Source organism: Myotis lucifugus, unplaced genomic scaffold (genome assembly GCF_000147115.1).
Source record: "Myotis lucifugus unplaced genomic scaffold, Myoluc2.0 scaffold_257, whole genome shotgun sequence".
NCBI lineage: Eukaryota > Metazoa > Chordata > Mammalia > Chiroptera > Vespertilionidae > Myotis > Myotis lucifugus.
The window spans coordinates 779805-800142 of NW_005871305.1; the positions used below are offsets into that span (position 1 = coordinate 779805).

The 20338-nt window shown below is 37.0% G+C and overlaps 1 protein-coding gene and 1 non-coding gene across 2 annotated transcripts in view; both read left to right on the plus strand.

The window, feature by feature from the left end:
* Positions 1-20338, plus strand: part of ADAM22 (ADAM metallopeptidase domain 22) — a 175418-nt gene that overhangs the window by 122838 nt on the left and 32242 nt on the right. Inside the window, exons 15-24 of the mRNA XM_006099078.3 lie at positions 698-797; positions 2751-2822; positions 3048-3140; positions 7106-7186; positions 10301-10351; positions 10585-10648; positions 11808-11913; positions 14221-14340; positions 16699-16867; positions 19504-19618. Coding sequence (XP_006099140.1) covers positions 698-797; positions 2751-2822; positions 3048-3140; positions 7106-7186; positions 10301-10351; positions 10585-10648; positions 11808-11913; positions 14221-14340; positions 16699-16867; positions 19504-19618 — 971 coding nt within the window. The remainder of the gene's footprint in view (positions 1-697; positions 798-2750; positions 2823-3047; positions 3141-7105; positions 7187-10300; positions 10352-10584; positions 10649-11807; positions 11914-14220; positions 14341-16698; positions 16868-19503; positions 19619-20338) is intronic.
* On the plus strand, positions 19938-20044 carry LOC111827972. The gene has a single exon (XR_002831719.1). It is a non-coding gene; the product is annotated as a U6 spliceosomal RNA (small nuclear RNA).

A 20338-nucleotide genomic window follows, 5' to 3' on the forward strand; every position in this document is an offset into this window, starting at 1 on the left:
CATTTTTTGAAACAATCCTGAAAATTTGCAAGAAGAGTAACAAAACCTTTTTGTCCTTGAATCATAAATTGCTAACTTGCTGCCCCATCAGTGCCAACAACTTAGTGTGCATTTCTACCAATAAGGACATCCTCCTACAGAAACACAGTACAACAAATAAAATCATCTCATTCTTAGCCCTCATTCAACACTGGCTCTGTGTTTCAGAATGTCATTTTAGAAAAGGTTCAGAATCAGACATCAGGTTTTTATGTCTCTTTAGCCTCCTTCAGTCTGGAACAGTTCCTGACTTTCTTTGACTGTCATGACCTTGACACATTTGTAGATTATAGGTCAGTTGTTTTGTAGACTGCTTTGCAGTTTGAGTTCCAGCCCAACTGTAATATTTAGGAATGACTTATTATGAAATAAATTATTCCTCTTTTTGTTGGAAATTACAAGTGTGTGTGTTTCCTTTGAATATGTATGCAAATAATGAACAGCCCATCATCACCATTGGTCACCAAATGAAGGATTTAGAAATATACTGATTGAATAAAACTTTTAGGGATTTGAATGCAAATATTGTACATAAGTGGAATTTATTTTTCACTTTTGAGAAAATGTATAATTTTAACAATATTCAATTTTAACACTAATGTTCAGGCAGGGGAAACAAAAAATTGTACCCAGCTATTAATTTCCTTCTGTCTTATAGCTACTATCTTCCTAAGAAGTTTACCCAGTGTAATGTTGAAGAGTATCATGACTTCCTGAATAGTGGAGGTGGAGCCTGCCTTTTCAACAAACCTTCTAAGGTAATAAGTGTGATCAGTTATTAGTTATTAATCTTTCTAAAGTATGATAAACACAAATTTTTCAGCCATTTGGTCTTATAAAAGAGAGCTTTTCAACTTGGCTTGTACATATTGAATATGTACGTATTCTAAATTTACTAAGTATTTGCATTTTCAAAGCCAGCTTTAATCTTGAGCATTTGGGGCTTTTCTGATAGGAATAGGAAGTAGGTAGAAATAAGAATGTTTGCTTTCTGAAAATTTTTCATTTTCTATTTATACAGCCACATGATGATTCAGGGATAACTTACAAAATGTTTTCATTTCGTTTTTCTTGAGTTCCCCTCTTTGGATACATAATCACAACTCATACCGGTAGAAAGGGGGTGGGGGCATAGCTGCCTTCATTACTCCCTGCCATGCCTTTCAGAATAAGCAGTATGATTAAAATTACAAGTACTTCTCAATATGAAAACCAAGTTTGCTTAAAGAAGAGAAGGAGAAAGTCTTTCTGTGCTTAGACTTTGTCAGAGGCTTTTGCAAGGTGAGGAACATCCTTTGATCACTGACTACCTGAAAGCAGGTCTTCCTCCTGCCCTCGGAAGTCTGCACATTAAAGGAGAATGCTTTGTCCTTGTCAATTATGTCAACTGTGACATGCTTCTGCACACCACAGCCTTGGGAGTCATTCACCTGGTTTCATTCTCTGTCACTCCGGTGACATTTAGGAAATGTATCACATGGCAATAAAATGACTTTAGCACGGAAAGTTCCAGAAGTGATAATTGAACAAAATTCTTACTGCTATGAAGGAAAAACAGTTCAAGTCTTTTTACCAAAATTACTGATTATTCTGAACCCAGAGGAAGAGAATAAGAGTGCTTTTCACCTAGATACGTTTTAGTTTGGGCTTCCAAAGCTGTCTCATTCGTTATGCTCTCTTTCAACTGGAAATGAAATTGAGAGATAGATGAATTGATTCTTTTGTTGGAGAGGAGAGAGTATTTGAAATTAGGTGGGGATTCTTTGTTGTTGTTGTTGTTGCTTTCTTTATTTGGTTTTGCTTCTTCCCTCTAGTTGGTTTTAAGAAAGTGTGTGTGTGTATTTGTTGATAGGTGTGTATTCACTGCCATTCTGTAAAACGTAGACTTTGATTAATTTTTGAATGGATATTATATATTTAAAACATAGCAACTATATTTACTAATTTTACCTATAATCATAAGATAAATTATAGTCAAAGCATAGATTGATGGAGAGTTAAAAATTAAACAGTCTTAAAATATACTCTTGTACAGACCAAAAACTCCTTCTGTTTCTCGGGAAAGTTATCATTGCTGTTGTCTGCAGGACTATGTTAATAGGAGGAGCAATATTTTGTATTAAAAATTAGTGGATTTGTTATTTTGTGATGTTTTCCTCATTGTCAATGAAATAACTTTCTGTTACACAAGAAAATATAGTTAATAAAGGGCTTTTCACAGGTAATTGAACTTGATCCTCACAGCAATTTGTGATGTAGATGGACAGTTGATATTATTCCTGTTTTAAATACTAAAACTCTTGGGCTCAGAGATGGCAAGCTGTTTGTCCAAGATAAGTAGCTGAGCCAAGATTTGAGTCCCTTGCTTCCTATTTAAAGGAAATGAAATTTCAGGAGTCATTCTGGCTTGGTTTTGGTCATGGCTAGATCATATTTTATTTTGATGGCATTTCTCAGACCCTATTTGTTTATGTATGTTATATATGTAAATATGATTAAATCTGACATGGAAACAATATTAGACACTTCTGTTCTAAGGTTCCTAGTTCTAAAGTTATAGGAAATTGTGCTTTCTGTTTAGGAAAATAAAAATATATTTTGGAATAACTGACAGATATGCCAGAAGCTTAGGTGTGGCACTTAGGGTTTCATAAAGTCTTTGACATTGATTTGTCTCTATTTTAATTCTCTTTTTGGTTTTCATCCCACAGCTTCTCGATCCTCCTGAGTGTGGTAATGGCTTCATTGAAACTGGAGAGGAGTGTGACTGCGGGACCCCAGCAGTAAGTCTCTGGGTGTTTTGATGGCTTTTTTTAGGTTATTCAGGGTCATTCCAGGCCCATACACTGAGATAGACATACAGAGCAGGGGTGATGCCTGGAAGTTTTATAAGATTTGTGGAAGGAAGATTATTATTACGAGGTTGTTCATTTATTTTAGAAAATATCCTGGTACTTTCAGGAAAATTACCCCATTTCTGAAATTATGCAAATGATTATATTCCTTAGGAATGTGTCCTCGAAGGAGCAGAGTGTTGTAAGAAATGCACCTTGACTCAAGACTCTCAATGCAGTGATGGTCTTTGTTGTAAAAAGTGCAAGGTAAGTAAATGTTGTTTCATAACCAACTGATGAAAAAGAGGACATATTTGATTACACTGTTAAGGTGAGGTTAATATAATCTAATAACAACAGTAGTATCAAACACATATTAAGTGACTAAGTGCCAAATGCTTTACAGGATCCTCACAAAATCTTGTGAGGTGTAGTAACTACTTTTATTCCCATTTAACAGATGAGAACACTGAGGCTTGTGTGGTTAAATAGTTTGCCCAGGGTCTTAAACCAAGTAAGTCAGGGAGGTAGGGCCTGCACCTTTATAATTCCCAGAGTTTGTCCTCTCACTACTACTGCCTCCTTGAGGACTATGCACATTAAATGAAAACAGGTGTTAAATCTTTGAATGCTGTTTTCCCTTTCTTGTAAAGCCAAGTGGATATTCAGTAGACCTTTCTTTTCTCGCTGCTCAGTTTGGTACATCTCTTGCATTAGCTATTGAAGGAGCAAAAGGAATACTTTAGACATGATAACACCTTACATGTGTTGTGCAAGAGATTTTAAAATGCACCTTGAAACACATTGACTGTTTTCACCCTCCCACCAGCATCTTCATACCTGTCTCCAAATATTTAAGCCTTTCCATCAAGACTAACAGTTATTTGAGGCTTACCTTTTCCAAAGAAATCTATTGTTTTTTTTTCTCTTCTCATAGAAAGTCTGGTACAATATTCTACATTATTTCTGAGGTTGAATATGTGTTTCATTCTGTACATTTTATGGAGGCAGAGCCAGGGACTTACACAGTAATTGGTACAGGTTCTTAGTAAACATTTGTTGAATGAATGAATAAATACGCTCATCAGATACTTACTGATTATTTGCTGATTAGTCTACTTAGAGTTAAGAGAGGGTGGAATATGAACCAGTTATCTACTGAGTGCCGGAGACAGTGCTAAGGACTTTTAATGTATATCATCTTATATCTGGATTCTCAATGCTGGCACTATTGAAATTTTTGGCTGGATAATTTTTTGTTGTGAGGGTGAGTCTTGTTTATTGTAGAATATTTATCAGCTTCCCTGACTTCTGCTTACCAGATGCAAGCACAATCCATCCCAGTGGTGACAACCAAAATATCTCCAGAGATTGCCAAATGTCCCCGTGGGGGCAAATCCACCCCTGGCTGAGATGCTGTCTTAGATAATGCTCACAACCACACTTTCTGATAGGCGTTACTATCCAGACTTTTTTCACTTGCGCAATCCCGGTCTCAAGGAAGTGAAATAACCTGGGTAGGCTCATTCAGCCGGGGATGAATATATGTGCAGTTACTTCCCAGGTCTGCTGGCAGCGATTTCTGCTGTTTTCCCGTTACCACGGTGTCTCTGGCAGCTCTGTAAGACCAGTGAGGCGCTGGCAGAGATCTCTGAGCAAACTCTCTAAAAGAGGAAGATGAAACCAAGTGTGAAACAGACGTTCTTTCATTTTGGCTGCCTCAACTGTTTATTCTGTCAGCTTTTCCAATGGCCATAGCGGGTTCCCCAATCCCTTATTTTAATTCTCAATATTTTAAGTCTGCCGACCCATAACATGCATTTAATTAGGCTATTTTTCTTCGATTTATGGACTTCGGCTCTTTGTGATGTAATCAGTTCAAAGAACAAGTAAAAAATAATAGAATACATACAATAAAGTGGTATGTTAATCATCCCACAGATAAGTACCAGTCAAGTAAGGTCTTTTTTGCTAATTTCTCACCCCCCCCCCATCCCCACTCCCACCCCTACCCTGGGCTCCTGAAGGGGCCAAAGCAAGATAGTGAATGGAGGAGGGGACATAGAAGAACAAGATGAGAAATTGAGTGTATTTCTATTTTTTCTACATGTGTTTATAATAATGTGTATATAAGTCAGAGTTGGCAAGCACTCTCTATAAAGGGTCAGAATGTAGGCTTTGTTGGTCATAGCTATCAATGTCAATTACTTCTGCCTTTGAAAGCAGCCATCAAAAATACAGAAACCCATGGGCCTGGCTGTGTTCCAATAAAACTTTATTTAGAAAAACAAATGGCCAAGTGCCTATCAGTAGATGAGTGAATAAAAAAGCTGTGGTACATTTGGTCCATGGAATACTATGCAGCTGTATAAAAGAAGGATTTCTTATCCTTTGAGACAGCATGGATGGACCTGGAAATTATTATGCTAAGTGAAATAAGCCACACAAAGGAAAACAAATGCCATCTCACTTTATCTGGAATCTAATGAACAAAATAAACTGATGAACAAAATAGACCCAGAGGCATAGATACATGGAACAGACTGACAGATCTTAGAGGGAAGGAGGGTGGAGAGGAGGGGAAGAGATTAACCAAAGAATATGTATATATGCATAGCCTGAAACAGACAATAGGCTTAGGGTGAGGTGGGAACCTGGTGATAGGGGGGGAGGTTAGGGGAGGGGAATGGGGGACATCTGTAATATTGTCAGCAATGAAAAATAAATAAAAACAAACCAAAGGAAAAACACCCACATGTGCCCAACCAGATGTTGCCCTCGAGCCATCACTTGTGGACCTCTGCTGTAAAATACTGCTTACGTATTATTTTTCTTCTCAGTGTGTAACTTCTAGGAGGGCAGGGATTTGGGATGATACATTTACCTCTGTACCCCAGCACTTAGGGCAGGTCCCCCTTAACTGTGCTTTCTCTCAGAAATCTCTGGCAGTCCTTGAACATTTCCACTCTCATATAAACTCTACCTTAAATCTGCTCATATTTCTACCCCAGATGTTCTAAAACTGTGGTGTGCCCCAATTCCAAGGAGGAAGAGAGCCAGAATATATGAGATGAAATTATTCTGCTTATTTCCTTGTTTGTGTAGCCTATTTTGCCCCATTAAAACAGTTTCTTGCAAGCAGGATTCTTGTGTTTGTTCTCCATTAGGTTCCCAGTGCCTGGCACATTTAAGTGGCTAGTAAATACTTGAATGAATGAATGAATGAATGAATGAACAAACGAACACAATTTTTGTTTGGATCTTCTAAAAAGTATCTGTTGGAATGCTGATTGGAGTTGGCAATGTGCTGTTCATGTTCTACAAACAACAGGAAACTGAATTGTCTGGAGGGTTGTGAGCAGGGGAGGAAGATGAAAGGTGTGTGTGTGTGTGTGTGTGTGTATTGCTTGAAGAATAATGTGTGTCTTTCTGTGAGCAGAGATCAAAGCAGAAAAAGATCCAGCCCCAAATATTAACATTTTGGAGAAGGAAAGTAAGTGGGATTGAAGAGCAAAGGGGAAAGATGAAAACGCTATGTATCTCTGTTTTGTTATAATGAATAGTCTTGCAATTTATAAATCCGATGAGCTTAAAAATATATTGGTACTAATCCCACACTTACAAGAAATATTTGAGGTGGTTGAAAACAGACAAAAAAACAAAAGAAAAAACCCTCCCATACATGGGTACAAATCATAGAAACATTAGAAAAGAATAAAAGACCAAGCTATAAATCCATTTAAAAATGAGGCGGGAAAGAAGGGAAAGGAGAGCACGGGAAGAAATAGCTTTGCCAGAAAATCGAACTTGTGCAATTTATCCCAAAATGTAACTTCCAAATTCTTGGCAGAAAAGGTAAAAGAAAAAGTAATGTGATAAACGTGCCAGTAAGAATGAGGGGGAAGTGTAAATCCAAAAGCCATTTGGAAGGAAGAATTCCTAGAACTTGACTGACTCCTCCGTCTCAAAGGATGCATCATCAAGCACGGTCCTGTTTTACCAAGATATCCAGGGATTGTGTGTGATGACTGTGCAAATTACTGCATACACAAGAAACTCTCTTCGAAAAGTACCAGATTAACATTTCATTCAGTAGCTGTTTTTCACAGACTACCGTGTTAAAAGAGTTTAAGATATTCCTGTCCCCCAAATCTTCATTTTGCTTTTTTAAAGATGATACTCTGAGAAATTTTTCTTCAGCAGTTTTACACATTGGTTTTTGTTCATTTTAGTTTCAGCCTATGGGGACTGTGTGCCGAGAAGCAGTAAATGATTGTGATATTCGTGAATCATGCTCAGGAAACTCAAGCCAGGTAATTTACAGAATAATCACTCTACACCAGATGGGAAAAAGTAGGCGTATTTTCAGTGCACTGACCCCCAGATGACACGGAAATGGACAAGATGCTCGTGTCTCTCTCTCATATAAATTCTTACTCTCCTTTTATTTATTTTTCAGGAATTTAAATTTTAGTCTTCAAAGCTTGAGCAGATGTTCAGCATAATTTTGTCTTCACATTGAACAAAGCCAAGATTGCTTGCATGCCTTTTTTGTTTTAAGTAGAGAGTAAAATTCATTGGCTTTTTATCTATTTAGTGAAGGAGGAAATAACTGTTTTTTTTGTTGTTTGAAGTGGAGAATAAAATTCATTAGCTTCTTGTCTAGTGAAGGAGGAAACAACCAGACTCTTTTCAGCTCTTTGAAACAGAAGTCAGCGAAGGCGAGAGACCCACAGAGCACTGGGTTCTGAAGGAGCCTGTTCCTCTGTCTTGACTCTTGTTTTCCCCGACAGTTTGCATGACCTCAGTTACTAACAGCTGCTCTTGAATTTCATATGATTTAGTTGTAAATAGAGAAGATTCAGAAGTTGATCAACGTTGGCTAGGGTTCCAGGTTTCGCAGGGTCAGTGTATGTACAGATAATGGAGGGTCATGAAAATAACCCTGAGGCCTAGAACCATGCAAAGTCATCTTAGTAGTCAATGGAAGAAACTACAGTTGTTCTGTGATCTTTTAAAAAGGTTGTCAGACTCTTCAAAACTCTCTCACTGTTGATTTTTAAATGAAGATGGAAATGAAAAGTAACTTATTTATTTAGCACACTAAATTAAAACAGAAACATTAAGAATTAAAGTATCTTGTTTCTTTTTTTAAAATGTGTTTTTATTGATTTCAGAGAGGAAGGGAGAGAGAGATAATTAGAAACATCAATGATGAACGAGGAACATCGATCGGCTGCCTCCTGCACACCCCCTGCTGGGGATTGAGCCCGCAATCAGGCATGTGCCCTGACTGGGAATTGAACTGTGACCTCCTGTTTCATAGGTCAATGTTCAACCACTGTGCAACACTGGCCAGGCAGTATTTTATTTCTTTGTAAAAAACTTACCAGGAGTAATGCCACCTTCTTGTAAAGCTGAGGAACATCTTTTCCATACTCCTTTTTAAGTTTAAATCAGCTTTCAACATTTCATCCTTTGAACTTTCAATGTCGTGAACTGTCTCCAAGAGATGTCGATGTGAAGTTTTTTTGCCAAATAGCACTATCAACATTACCATAGTCAGTGATTTTTTCTATAACAACATTTACATTTGATTTTCTTTTTCTTTCTTTCTTACTTTCTTCTTCTTCTTCTTCTTTTTTTTCTGCACTTTTGTCTTTGTTGGTTAGTTTCCTCTTTTGATTATCCAGTTTTGTAAAATGTCACATGCTATCTCCCAAAGACAGAGCAGCAACACAACTACACACCTGGTTGTCTGTGCATGAACTAAATATACAGATGGCAAGTGACCAGTCACTGAGAGGCTTTGAAAGAGTGACAAGTTAGGTCATTCACCTGTTGTTTACCTAGTGATCACTCAACTGAAGAGCTAGTAGTAAAAGCTTGTGCTTTTTGCAATTACTCACAGTTAATATATTATGGTAACTGATATTGGAACTGTGTTGTTGGGGTACTAGTCTTCTTCAACAATCCCGTGATACCTGAAATTCATGCACATTAGAGCCATGTGAAGCTAGGACTGCCTGTGTATTTTTTCCTCTAGAAAAGAGGGATTCAGTGGTTGAAAATTTACTTCCCGCTCACATGACCCTTGTTCATGGTTCTTCCTCTCCTTTGTTTTTATATGGTATATCTACCTTAACCATTAAAAATGCTTTATTTTGCCCTAACCGGTTTGGCTCAGTGGATAGAGCGTCGGCCTGTGGACTGAAGGGTCCCGGGTTCGATTCCGGTCAAGGGCATGTACCTTGGTTGTGGGCACCTCCCCAGTAGGGAGTGTGCAGGAGGCAGCTGATCGATATTTCTCTCTCATCGATGTTTCTAACTCTCTATCCCTCTCCTTTCCTCTTTGTAAAATATCAATAAAATATATTTTAAAAAATGCTTTATTTTAAAGGTGGTCATCCTCAAAGCCATTTTATTATACGTATAACATTGATGAGATGCTACAAGAATGTAAACTCTTATTTATTTCAGTTAGCCTATGGTAAAATTGGTTTCATTTTACATAATTTCTCTTTAAATCACAGAGCCTTTCGAGCCTATTAGTACATTGGTTATATGATGTTAGCTCAATGCAATGTATTATAGTTATTAAAAATGATACCTACAAAAAGTTTATTATGATGAGGAAATTCATAAGTAAAGAAGCATAATATAAAATATTATCTATACTTTAACTATTCCTATGTTTAAAAAATATCAAAACTTGTAGAAAAAGGTAGAGGAAAAAAAATGTAACAAAATGTAAAACATAGCTGCCTTTGAGGGGTGGGGATTTGAGTAACTTTTGTCTTTTATTTTAATTTTGCATTTTTACATTATGTAAACTTTTCTCAAATGAGTATATAATTACTATAATGATAGAAAAAATGTATCATAAATTTAAAAACTCCATAAGAATGCTTTGAAATCTCCTGTACTTACTACAATGTATAAAGGGGGCGTGCCATAAAGCATGTGTTTTTCTAACATGTGCAAAGTGGAGGTCTGCCTGAGAGTCATTTTGAGTGTAAGGGCTGTGTTGCTTCTCACAAAAATGAAGACATAGAGTTATTGCTCCATCCATGCTGGCATCCTCCTTGCTTTTGTTTTATGCTCTTGTTTTTCTTGCTTTGAGGAATAGTGTATCTGTATAGAGCAAGATGCTCCTAAATTTTAGCATCAGCTGAGTCCTTGCTGTCATTTCTTTCTGTTTGCTGCCATGCCGTCCATTGTGTTTGCCGCTGATAGATCAGTACTTCTAGGGGAAAGTGAACCAGTTGTATTTCCTTTTGCTTCCTCTTCTTTGTTTTTATTTTCAGATATTTTAAGACACTGAACATATTTTCCTACTTTATTTTTAAAGTGAAAGCATTAAAGGGATTAGCTCATCCCGATATTTTGTTGCACATTTGGTTCATAGTTCTGTTCTCTTTTCCCAGTGTGCCCCAAATATTCATAAAATGGATGGATATTCATGTGATGGTGTTCAGGTAGGTTAGTTCATTTTTACCTAATTTTTTTTGTGTGTGTGTGTGTACCAGCATGAAAGAAATACTGAAATGTTATCACAATAGGAACATTAATTTAAATGTTTCATAATAAATTCTGAAGATAAAAAGCCTTTATAATACTGTTTGACTAGTTCTCCTGGTTATACTTACCTTTTCAGTTACCTGACATCAGCAGACATTGCATGGCTCATAGGTATGCTTTTCCATTTTAGGGGATTTGCTTTGGAGGAAGATGCAAAACCAGGGATAGACAATGCAAATACATCTGGGGGCAAAGTAAGTAAACAGTGTGGCCCAATCATTTCAAGGTGTGCTGTCAGGCCAAGGGTCATGTGAGCAGGAAGTAAATTTTCAACCACTTTAAGAGTGAGGGATTCTTCAAACCACCACACGTCTTAGCAGGGGCACTTTTGTGGAAATTAGAGAAGGGCACTTCTGAGAAGACACAGCCCTACACATCTTGGGTAGTTGGCAGTGCCTCTGGATGAGACAGATGGTGTCTTCACTGCCAGGCAGGTGAAGTCCTTACCAGGTGTGCAGCTTGGAGAACGGAACAAACGTGGATTTTAGCTCCACATACGCTCTCCACAGCTGAGTGTCCTTAAGCAAAACCTGTACAACCATATGGGATGGACGTGGACCCTGGCTGGGGAGCTGTAGCCTTGGAACTGTAGCATTTTCGTTAGACTTGTTCTTTCTCCCTCAACTACCTTTCTTGACCTCTAGCTGGCTTTTCTACTTACTGGTGACCTGCTGGAGTGGCTCTGCTATATCAGAGAGAAATTTTAATGTTATTCCCTTTAAAGTTTGTCAAATTTTCATAGGGAATTATATATCAATTATATCTAGAACATATTATTGAAATTATATATTTATATTTAAAATATATTTAAATGTATTTTTTCCAGAACGATTATCTGCCCCTTTGAAAGTAGTTTTTTGTTTTAGAGTAGTGGTTCTCAACCTTCTGGCCCTTTAAATACAGTTTCTCATGTTGTGACCCAACCATAAAGTTATTTTCGTTGCTACTTCTTAACTGTAATGTTGCTACTCTTATGAATTGTAATGTAAATATCTGATATTCAGGATGGTCTTAGGCGACCCCTGTGAAAGGGTCGTTCAACCGCCAAAGGGGTCGCGACCCACAGGTTGAGAACCGCTGTTTTAGCGTCTTTCAAAAGACAATTATCATGAAAGATAATGACAACCCTTAGTTGTCACAAACTGGCTACAATCCCTTTGGGAGAGGAAGTGTGTGCTCTCTTTGGAGTAATTAGAGAAACATTGGGATGGGGGAAAATTTAATCATACAGGTTTGAACTCTGAACAAAGAGTTTTGTTTCCTCCTCTTGAGAATAACCAGTAGCTGACAGCATAACATAGAAAAAGAAAGTTGTTGTATCTATCACTGATAGAAAATTCTGTTCTGCTTCAGGGGTGATGGCATCAGACAAATACTGCTATGAGAAACTGAACATTGAAGGGACCGAGAAGGGCAACTGTGGGAGAGACAAAGACACATGGATACAGTGCAACAAACGGTGAGGTGGACAAGTCAGCCCCAAGTTTATCCTTTAGTTAATGACAAACATTATTTTCTAAGCCAGCAGGACTTTTCTGTTTTCTGCATCCCATGAAGCAGTGTGCTGCCTTCCATCTCTTCCCACTGTTCCAGCCTCATCTTTGCAGAAGGCTCCCACATCTTAACATGTATGCTCACCTCTCTCCTAAGGCCTAGGTCATGCCTATAGCTGCCTCAGGACTTTCTCACCTAGAAGATATCTGCCAGCATCTCAAAAGCAAAAAATAAAATAAAATAAAGCCACCAGAATATACATACTAACTTAACTGGTTCTGATTTTCCAAAGGTCTTAATATCTCACTGTCCTTCTGATTAGAAGCCTAGAACGATCCTGGACTCCACCTTCCCTCTGGCACATTGTCCAAATGCAAGTTATGTCCATTCCTCCCTTTTACTCCCCCACCACTTGTCTTTAACTCATCCTTTCATTTCTATTCCTGTAGCATTAAAGACCCCACTAAGACCTACACTAACTCTTCAGCTATTACAAAGGCCTCTAAACAGGTTTTTCTTTATGCCTGCAGTCTCTAACAGGCTGCCCTCAGGATACTCTACTGACTCTTTTTGACCATGTCAACTCTTTGTTCAAATTTCACTGGTTCCACATAGCTAATTACTCGTAAGAATAATATCCAACATGGATTGAATGCGCACTGTGTACTACACATTATATTATTCTTTACATGAGCTATGTCATTTGGTCTTTATGACAGTTCTGATTTTATGGAAGAGGAAACTGAGGCGTAGTTTACTAATTTGACCAAGATCATATAATGAAGATATAATAGCAGCAGAATTGGAATTCAGGCAGTCTGATTTCAGAACTCTATTTTAACTATGTAGAATGTCATACTATTTTGTTTAACGAACACAATGGAAACTTAGCTTGGCATTGTACCTCCTCCACAATTCGCCCCCAAACCTCCATTTGTGTGTGTGTTTTCTTCTCCACTCTTCCAAAGTCTGGCATGCCTTTCATCCCTAATATGTGCACTGTTTTGTGCTAACTCTGTGCCTGTGCTTGTGCTATGCATTCCTCTGGAAGCACTCTTTATACCCACTTCATGACGAGGCAAAAATTTATCCATTCTTCAGAGATCTGCTGGGTCAAAACTTTCTCTATAAATTATTTCTGGATTTCATCTAGAAATAAATAATTTCCCCTTTCTCCTCAGAATTCCCACAGCCCTTTGTACTGTTCTTACGGCCCTTGTCCCCAACTCTATGCTCTATAGTTGTTTGTGTATATGATCTCTTTTTCATCCAGCGTCTAATTTCCTTGAGGATAAAAATCATGTCTAATTTTCTTTATATATCCTAAAGTACTTCGTAAGCTAAAAGACACAGAAAGGACACTAAAAAATGTTGACTGTATTTTTCTATGTTAAGAAGCATTTTTATTTATGACAGGCATTTTAAAAATGATGATATAATGTTTAAACATTATTGTTTAGAAATGAATTAATACATTTTTTCCTGTGTTGGTGATAGATACAAGTCCTAAGTTTTCCCTTTTCTTTGCCTGATAAAGCCTAATATTTTCATATGTGCTCTTAAAGGCCTACTAATCAGTCTTTACAAGATACTGATTAGAATATGGCTTATCATTATCTACATTAATAATTAAAATGTGTTAGATACAGAGATCATGAAAGATAGTATTTAACACCAGTGAAAATATTTTACAAGTTAAATTAGAATTGTATGTGATATTGGAAAAGTAGAGAAATACATTGAGCCTATGTTGTCCAGAATCTATAAAGTGTATGTGTGAGTGTGTGTGTGTGTGTGTGTGTGTGTGTTTGTGTGTGCATGCACACGTATGTAATTTCTTTTTTAATTATGGGGCAACAAGTTGAGGAAAGAGCTGTATTCCAAAAGAATAATCATCCAAAGGTCATTCACTCACTTATTAAATATTTAAAAACGTGTTTTAGCACATCCAGTGACATGTTATAGGGAGAGAGAGTCATATATAAAAGAAGTCTTTTTGATGGGTGATTTCCTTTCTATTAATATTTGAACTAGTGGGCATTAAAGAAAAAGCTAGAGAGTAGTTGAGATTTTGGTGCACCAATAAGAGTTTCAGATTTTTCTAAATCAGAGGGGACATGTCTTAAGTCTGGAATAAACTAATTTGGGCTTATTTTATTTTTCTTGTAACATAAACAAATAGGATAGTTGATGAAAAACAAATGCTAAAATAAGATTATTGTTCTCACTACACATGGTTGTAAAGTAAATACTTGGTATTCTTTTAACACAGGGATGTGCTCTGTGGCTACCTTTTGTGTACCAATATTGGCAATATCCCACGGCTTGGAGAACTCGATGGTGAAATCACATCTACTTTAGTTGTGCAGCAGGGAAGAACATTAAACTGCAGGTAAATATCGCTGATCATTCCATGAGAACATTAGTCATCTCCTGAGAATGCAATTCAGGATTAATTCTGTTTTCAGTTCATATGCATGTTAAGCCAAAAAAGAATCTCACCCATAGAGATGACTGAGTAAATCCGGACAGAAAATAGACAAAAACAAGGTAAGAATTAGGGTTTATTTTGCATTTTATTCTTATGAAGGAAAAAGAATGTGAATTTTGGGGTAAAATCATATGTATGTTCTTTAGCTCTCTTCTGAGATTCCACTAAAATAACACTCAATGATTTTTTAAAAAATTCACATATTCACAGGGAGGCAGAGAAAGGGAGAGGTGACGATAGCAACAACATCTTGGAATGTGGAAAGCAAATGGATGTGTGACAAATGAGTATCAAAATTAAGAAAGCTAATTGGAGAACTAAGCCAATATATATTGTCAAAAAACTTAAAAAAAAAAGGGCAACGCCATTTACTATGGAAGAGGGAATAAAGGATTAAGGGACAGGGAAGGGCTAAATACAATTTATTAAAGAAGCACTAAAAGATTACTTCCCTGACTCAGCTACAGTGGGTATTGCTCATCCCCCCAAGGAAGATATGAGCTTTATATCCTGAGATAGTAAAATAGAAGGTGTCCAGATTGAAGAACAACAGGCAATATTGATATCAAGGTTGTATGAAGTGGTCCAGTTTCACTGATGTTCAGTCAGAAAGCCCTGAAGTTTTCAAACATCTGTCTATTCCCACACCTCAAATATGAGCAGATGATCAGCTATGTGAAGAAAGTCTCTAACATGAAAAAAAAGAAAGAGATAAAAACAACCAACTAGAAAAACAACCACCTATCAATTTTTAGGAGTGATAAGGTACCCCTATCATGAAACAAGAATAGAGTGTTGTTTTTCAAAATGAAGACCATTCAGAGAAGGAAAACATACTATTGGAAATTAAAAATATGATGGCTGAGATTAAACTCAGTAGTTGAAATTATTTTCCAGAAAATAGGGCAAAAGAGGGAAAGAAATTAACATAGAGAAGAGCTCATCAAATTAGAATAGAAATAATAAAGAAATAATAGAGAAAACAGCAGGGAGAAAATTGTCAATGAGTAACTCAAGAGTATTGTCTAGAACTGATGAACTTGAATTTCTTTATTGATGGGCTCACCAAGTGCCAGGTACAATGAGTGAAATTAGAGGTACATTTAAACATATCATCATGAAATTTCAGAACCTTAGGACAAAAAATTTTTTTTCAATGTTTCCAGAGAAGAGGGGGGGAAAAAAAAGATCAGGCATTAGGATCTATAATCAGGAGCCCTGGGAGCCAGAAGACAATAGAGAAAATGTCTTCCAAACTAGAGTTTTGTACCCAGACAAAATATCAATCAAGGGTGAGGATAGAAAATGACTCTTTTATTTATGCAAGTTCCCCCCAAATTTACTCCCTTAAACCTTTTCTCAGAAAGCTACTGGAAATTGTACTGCACCAAAATGAAGGAGTTAGCTAAGAAAGAGAAAGGCAGGGAATTTAGGAATCAAGATCCCCACCTTGAGGGATACCCTCCAGTGAATGGTGACGGGAAATCCAAGATGCGCAGCTGTGCACCAGGTGCAGAGGACAGCCTGATCAGATGGACGCAGAGGAAGTCCAGATGGGAACTCCAGGAGAGAGTCCACAGGAAGATGAAGTGATGTTTAGATGCATCTTGCATGGAGATTTTGACATTTAAAGAACTAAGTTATCTATTTGACTCTTTAAACTCTATGCATCTATAGTTTTCATAAAAACAAATAAAAATAATGGAGCTATTGACATGGTACCATATGGATAAATTGATTATGAACATACATTTTCAATATCTATTATTTTTTTAATTCCTACATTATATGCAGGCTTGCTATATTGAATAGTGAAGGTACAATAGTTAAGCCATTCTCAAATGTAATTTGTAAATATAGCAATCGTTTTGGGAAATGTAAACTAAAATCAATTCTTATTTTGTTCAAAACATGTTTGAAATCTTAAAACTACGTACTTATCAAATCAAATACTAGTAATAATGGCTTATTTGACTTGTACATGATATCCCAGGCCAAATGATAAAGCTATTTAAATTCAAGCATTGTTGTAATAATTATATTGAAATCCTAAAATATGTTAGTATCCCTGAATAGAGTTAGATCAAAAGATTAAATTGCTTTCTCCATTTATCAGAAAAACTCTTATGTTACCATTTTTATTAGATAATAAATAGAAAATAGAGGACATGATATTGCCTACTTTTTAGTGTTTATGCATATTCTCAAAATGAATGTGAATGAATGGAATCCCATTTTCTTCTCTCCATTTATTTTCAGTGGTGGGCATGTTAAGCTTGAAGAAGATGTAGATCTTGGCTATGTGGAAGATGGGACACCTTGTGGTCCCCGAATGATGTGCTTAGAACACAGGTGTCTCCCTGTGGCCTCCTTCAACTTTAGTACTTGCTTAAGCAATAAAGAAGGCATTGTTTGTTCAGGAAATGGAGTGAGTATTCAGTACCTCACCATGGGGAATTACTCATTTCTTTTGTATCAGAAATAGATACGACCCTAAACTGCTTATTTCTGTAATAGTGCAAACCATGCTTGTCCATATTTCTAAGCAGGTATGTAAACAGTTATTTTGTCATAGTCATTTGAATATTTCTGTCGTGTCATCTGCAAAAGCCTGGGAATAAGAAACAGTATAACTTCCTAACCAAATGCTTGCCTCTTCCTTTCTCATTATATTAGTGGGATCTCATTTACTATAATACCAGTTTTCTGCAAGTGATCTAAGAGACAAATTCCAACAAACTATAGTGGGATTAAAAAGGAGTAAAACGCAGGGCAGTGACCACAATATTTAACAACTGGCGTGGCCCAGGCACTGGCTGATTAAGACAGACCATAAGTAACCATAGCCACTCCAGTGTGCATCAGCTGAGGAGAATGCCTAAACTTAAAAACAGAATTTAGGAAAACGTTTCTCACAGACATGTAGAAAGGGTGGCCTTGTTTAAAAGACTAAATTCTGTTCTTTCAGTCATATATCTGTTCATCTACAGAAATGTTTCTAGGTGAAAGAAACATGCTCTATTAGTGATTAAATTTTGTCATTTTCAGTCAGGAATTCCTATACTCATGAAACCTTTTCTGGTTCTTTTTCTTTGGGCATATGCTGTGATTCCCTTCTTACCCTCATTCCAGACTCACTGCTTGAACTGGTGTATTAGCTGGTTGAGGGAAAGGATCTCTATCCTGGAGTTGTAAGCCTGCAGTCCTGGTCATTCCATGCATGTCCCCAGGGATATGCCAAGAATTTCCTTAGGGAGCCCTTACTCTTTTCCAATGGATAGGAATTCTTATTGCACAGGAGACTAGAGAAGGCTTAGATTAAGTAGTTCTGTTTTTTTAAAGGGCTCTGCTAAGTCTTCTTTCCTTAATAAGATGGTGCTAGGGGGAAATACATTTTGGGTGGACAGTCGAAAAGAATAAAGACATTGTTCTTGGTCATTCATACTAATGAATCACCATACCTATTCACCTAGACCCGTGGTCGGCAAACCGCAGCTCACAAGCCACATGCGGCTCTTTGGCCCCTTGAGTGTGGCTCTTCCACAAAATACCACATGCGGGCGCGCACATACAGTGCGATTGAAACTTCGTGGCCCATGCGCAGAAGTTGGTATTTTGTGGAAGAGCAGGTATTTTGTGGAAGAGCCACACTCAAGGGGTCAAAGAGCCACATGTGGCTTGTGAGCCACAGTTTGCTGACCACTGGGTTAGCCAATGATATAAAAGCTTTGTTTTGTTTTGTTTTACAAGACAAAGGCAAGCTTTCCTAAGCTTGGATTTATAGTTATTAAAAAAAGAAAATGGGGGGGTGGGTAGCAGGAAATAAGACACAAGGAAAAATAATCTGGGCAGTAAAAAACTTATTTTAAACCAGAAAAAATAAAAGACAGTGATGAAATGGGGAATCAAACTCAGGCTTTCTGACTCTACACCTAAACCTTTTTCTTCTTGCATATTTGTTAATCTGTAGAAATTTATTTGAGATCTGTAATTTGCTAATCATATTTTTTTTATATTCACCTGAGGATATTTTTTCCATTGATTTTCAGACAGAGTGGAAGGGAGAAAGAAAGGGGGGAGGGAGAGAGAGAGAAACATCAACATGAGAGAGACACATCAATTGGTTGCCCCCTCACAAACCTGGACCAGGGCTGGGGATCGAACCCACAACCCTTTGGTCCTGCAGGCTGACACTCTAACCACTGAACAAAACTGGCCAGGGCTGTTAATCATATTTTACAGTTACATTTAGATGTGGATGAACGTCATCCTCTGGAAAATTAGATCAGACAAAAGACAACTACCCAGTGAAAACCAACTGAAGAATTCTGATCTCAAACCCAGCTGAATTCTCCCCTACTTCCCACTCCATTTAAAATTGCTTTGAATTGTAAGATCTAGGTATAGGTTTGGTCTCCTGGATATATAAATGCAGACAGAATATTATCTGATAATTTTTAAAAATGTGGTGCCATTTTTATGTGAATTTCCCCCCTGTGCTTTGTTTGAGGGAGCTCTTCTTCTCCATGACCATGAGGTAGCTCATCTCTGTAGCTTGTGTTGAGGTGCCAAGGTTATGGCTTTGTACAGCTTTCTTCTCAGACCACTGCAAAGCATCAGGCTTCCCCTCTTCTTTGTCAGGTTTCTCTTGATCTTATCTGCTTCCTAAAAGATGAATAGTTTCATTATAAAGATTCTTTGGAAGAAAGAAACCTTTGTATTGGATAATTAGACAATGATCTTATTTCTGCTTAGTTTTTAAAATCTCCCTTTTATAAAATTTAAGTTAATGAAATTCAAAACAAGAACTTCATTGATTTTTTTAGAGCTATACATTTATTTCTCTGTTAACATATATTATTCCCTGTGGGTCAACCGTTGATCTCTTGAAAATATTTTTTAGGTACATGGGTAAGAAATAAGTAATTAGCATTAGGAAGAAAGTACTGATCATTTTTCAGTCCCATAAAATTCTGGGCATATAGTAATTAGAAATTAATGCTTATTTTTCATGCCTCTGCACCCGAGAGCTGACTCTCCCTCTGGATTGATTTTGGGTTTCAGGTTTGCAGTAATGAGCTGAAGTGTGTGTGTAACAGGCACTGGACCGGTGCTGACTGCAGCACTTACTTCCCTCTCAACGATGAGGAAAAGACTGGTATAACTCTGTCTGGCAACGGTAGGTCCTGAACTTGGTACCATTATATAGCTTTTATACACAAGGAAGGAGAACACTGCCCTCCAGATAGTTTCATTTGGATTATTGTTATAACTCAAATATCAATTAAATCCAGACAATAATTAATTATAATATGTAGCTAGCTAGGCCCACATTGTGAAACTGATCATTTCCATTAACTTGTAATAATATGTTGTATTGAATTTAGCGTTTTTTTTCTCTGACATCAGACTGAGATTTCTTTTTCAAGTTTTGTACAGTGCTTGTTTGGGGGATGACAACAAACCTTAGCATGTTTTTTTATTAAGAAAGTAGTCATGTGCTCACTTGGGCAGCACATATACTAAAATTGGAACGATACAGAGAAGATTAGCATGGCCCCTGCACAAGGATGACATGCAAATTTGTGAAGCGTTCCATATTAAAAAAAAAAAAAAGAGAAAGAAAGAAAAAAAGAAAGTAGTCATACTTAACTGTCTGAATTTAAAGGAAGAATTTTATATTTTGGGACTGAATCAATAAGAAAAGAAATAGAATTGATTTTTAAAATTTTTGTTGACTTTAAAAAATTTATCTTTATTGTTAAAGGTATTACAGATGTCCAAATTTTGGTTGACTTTAATATTTTTTTTTTATTATAGACTAGAGGCCCAGTGCACAAAAATGTGTGCACTTGGGGGGGGGGGTCCCTCAGCCTGGCCTGTGCCCTCTCGCAGTCTG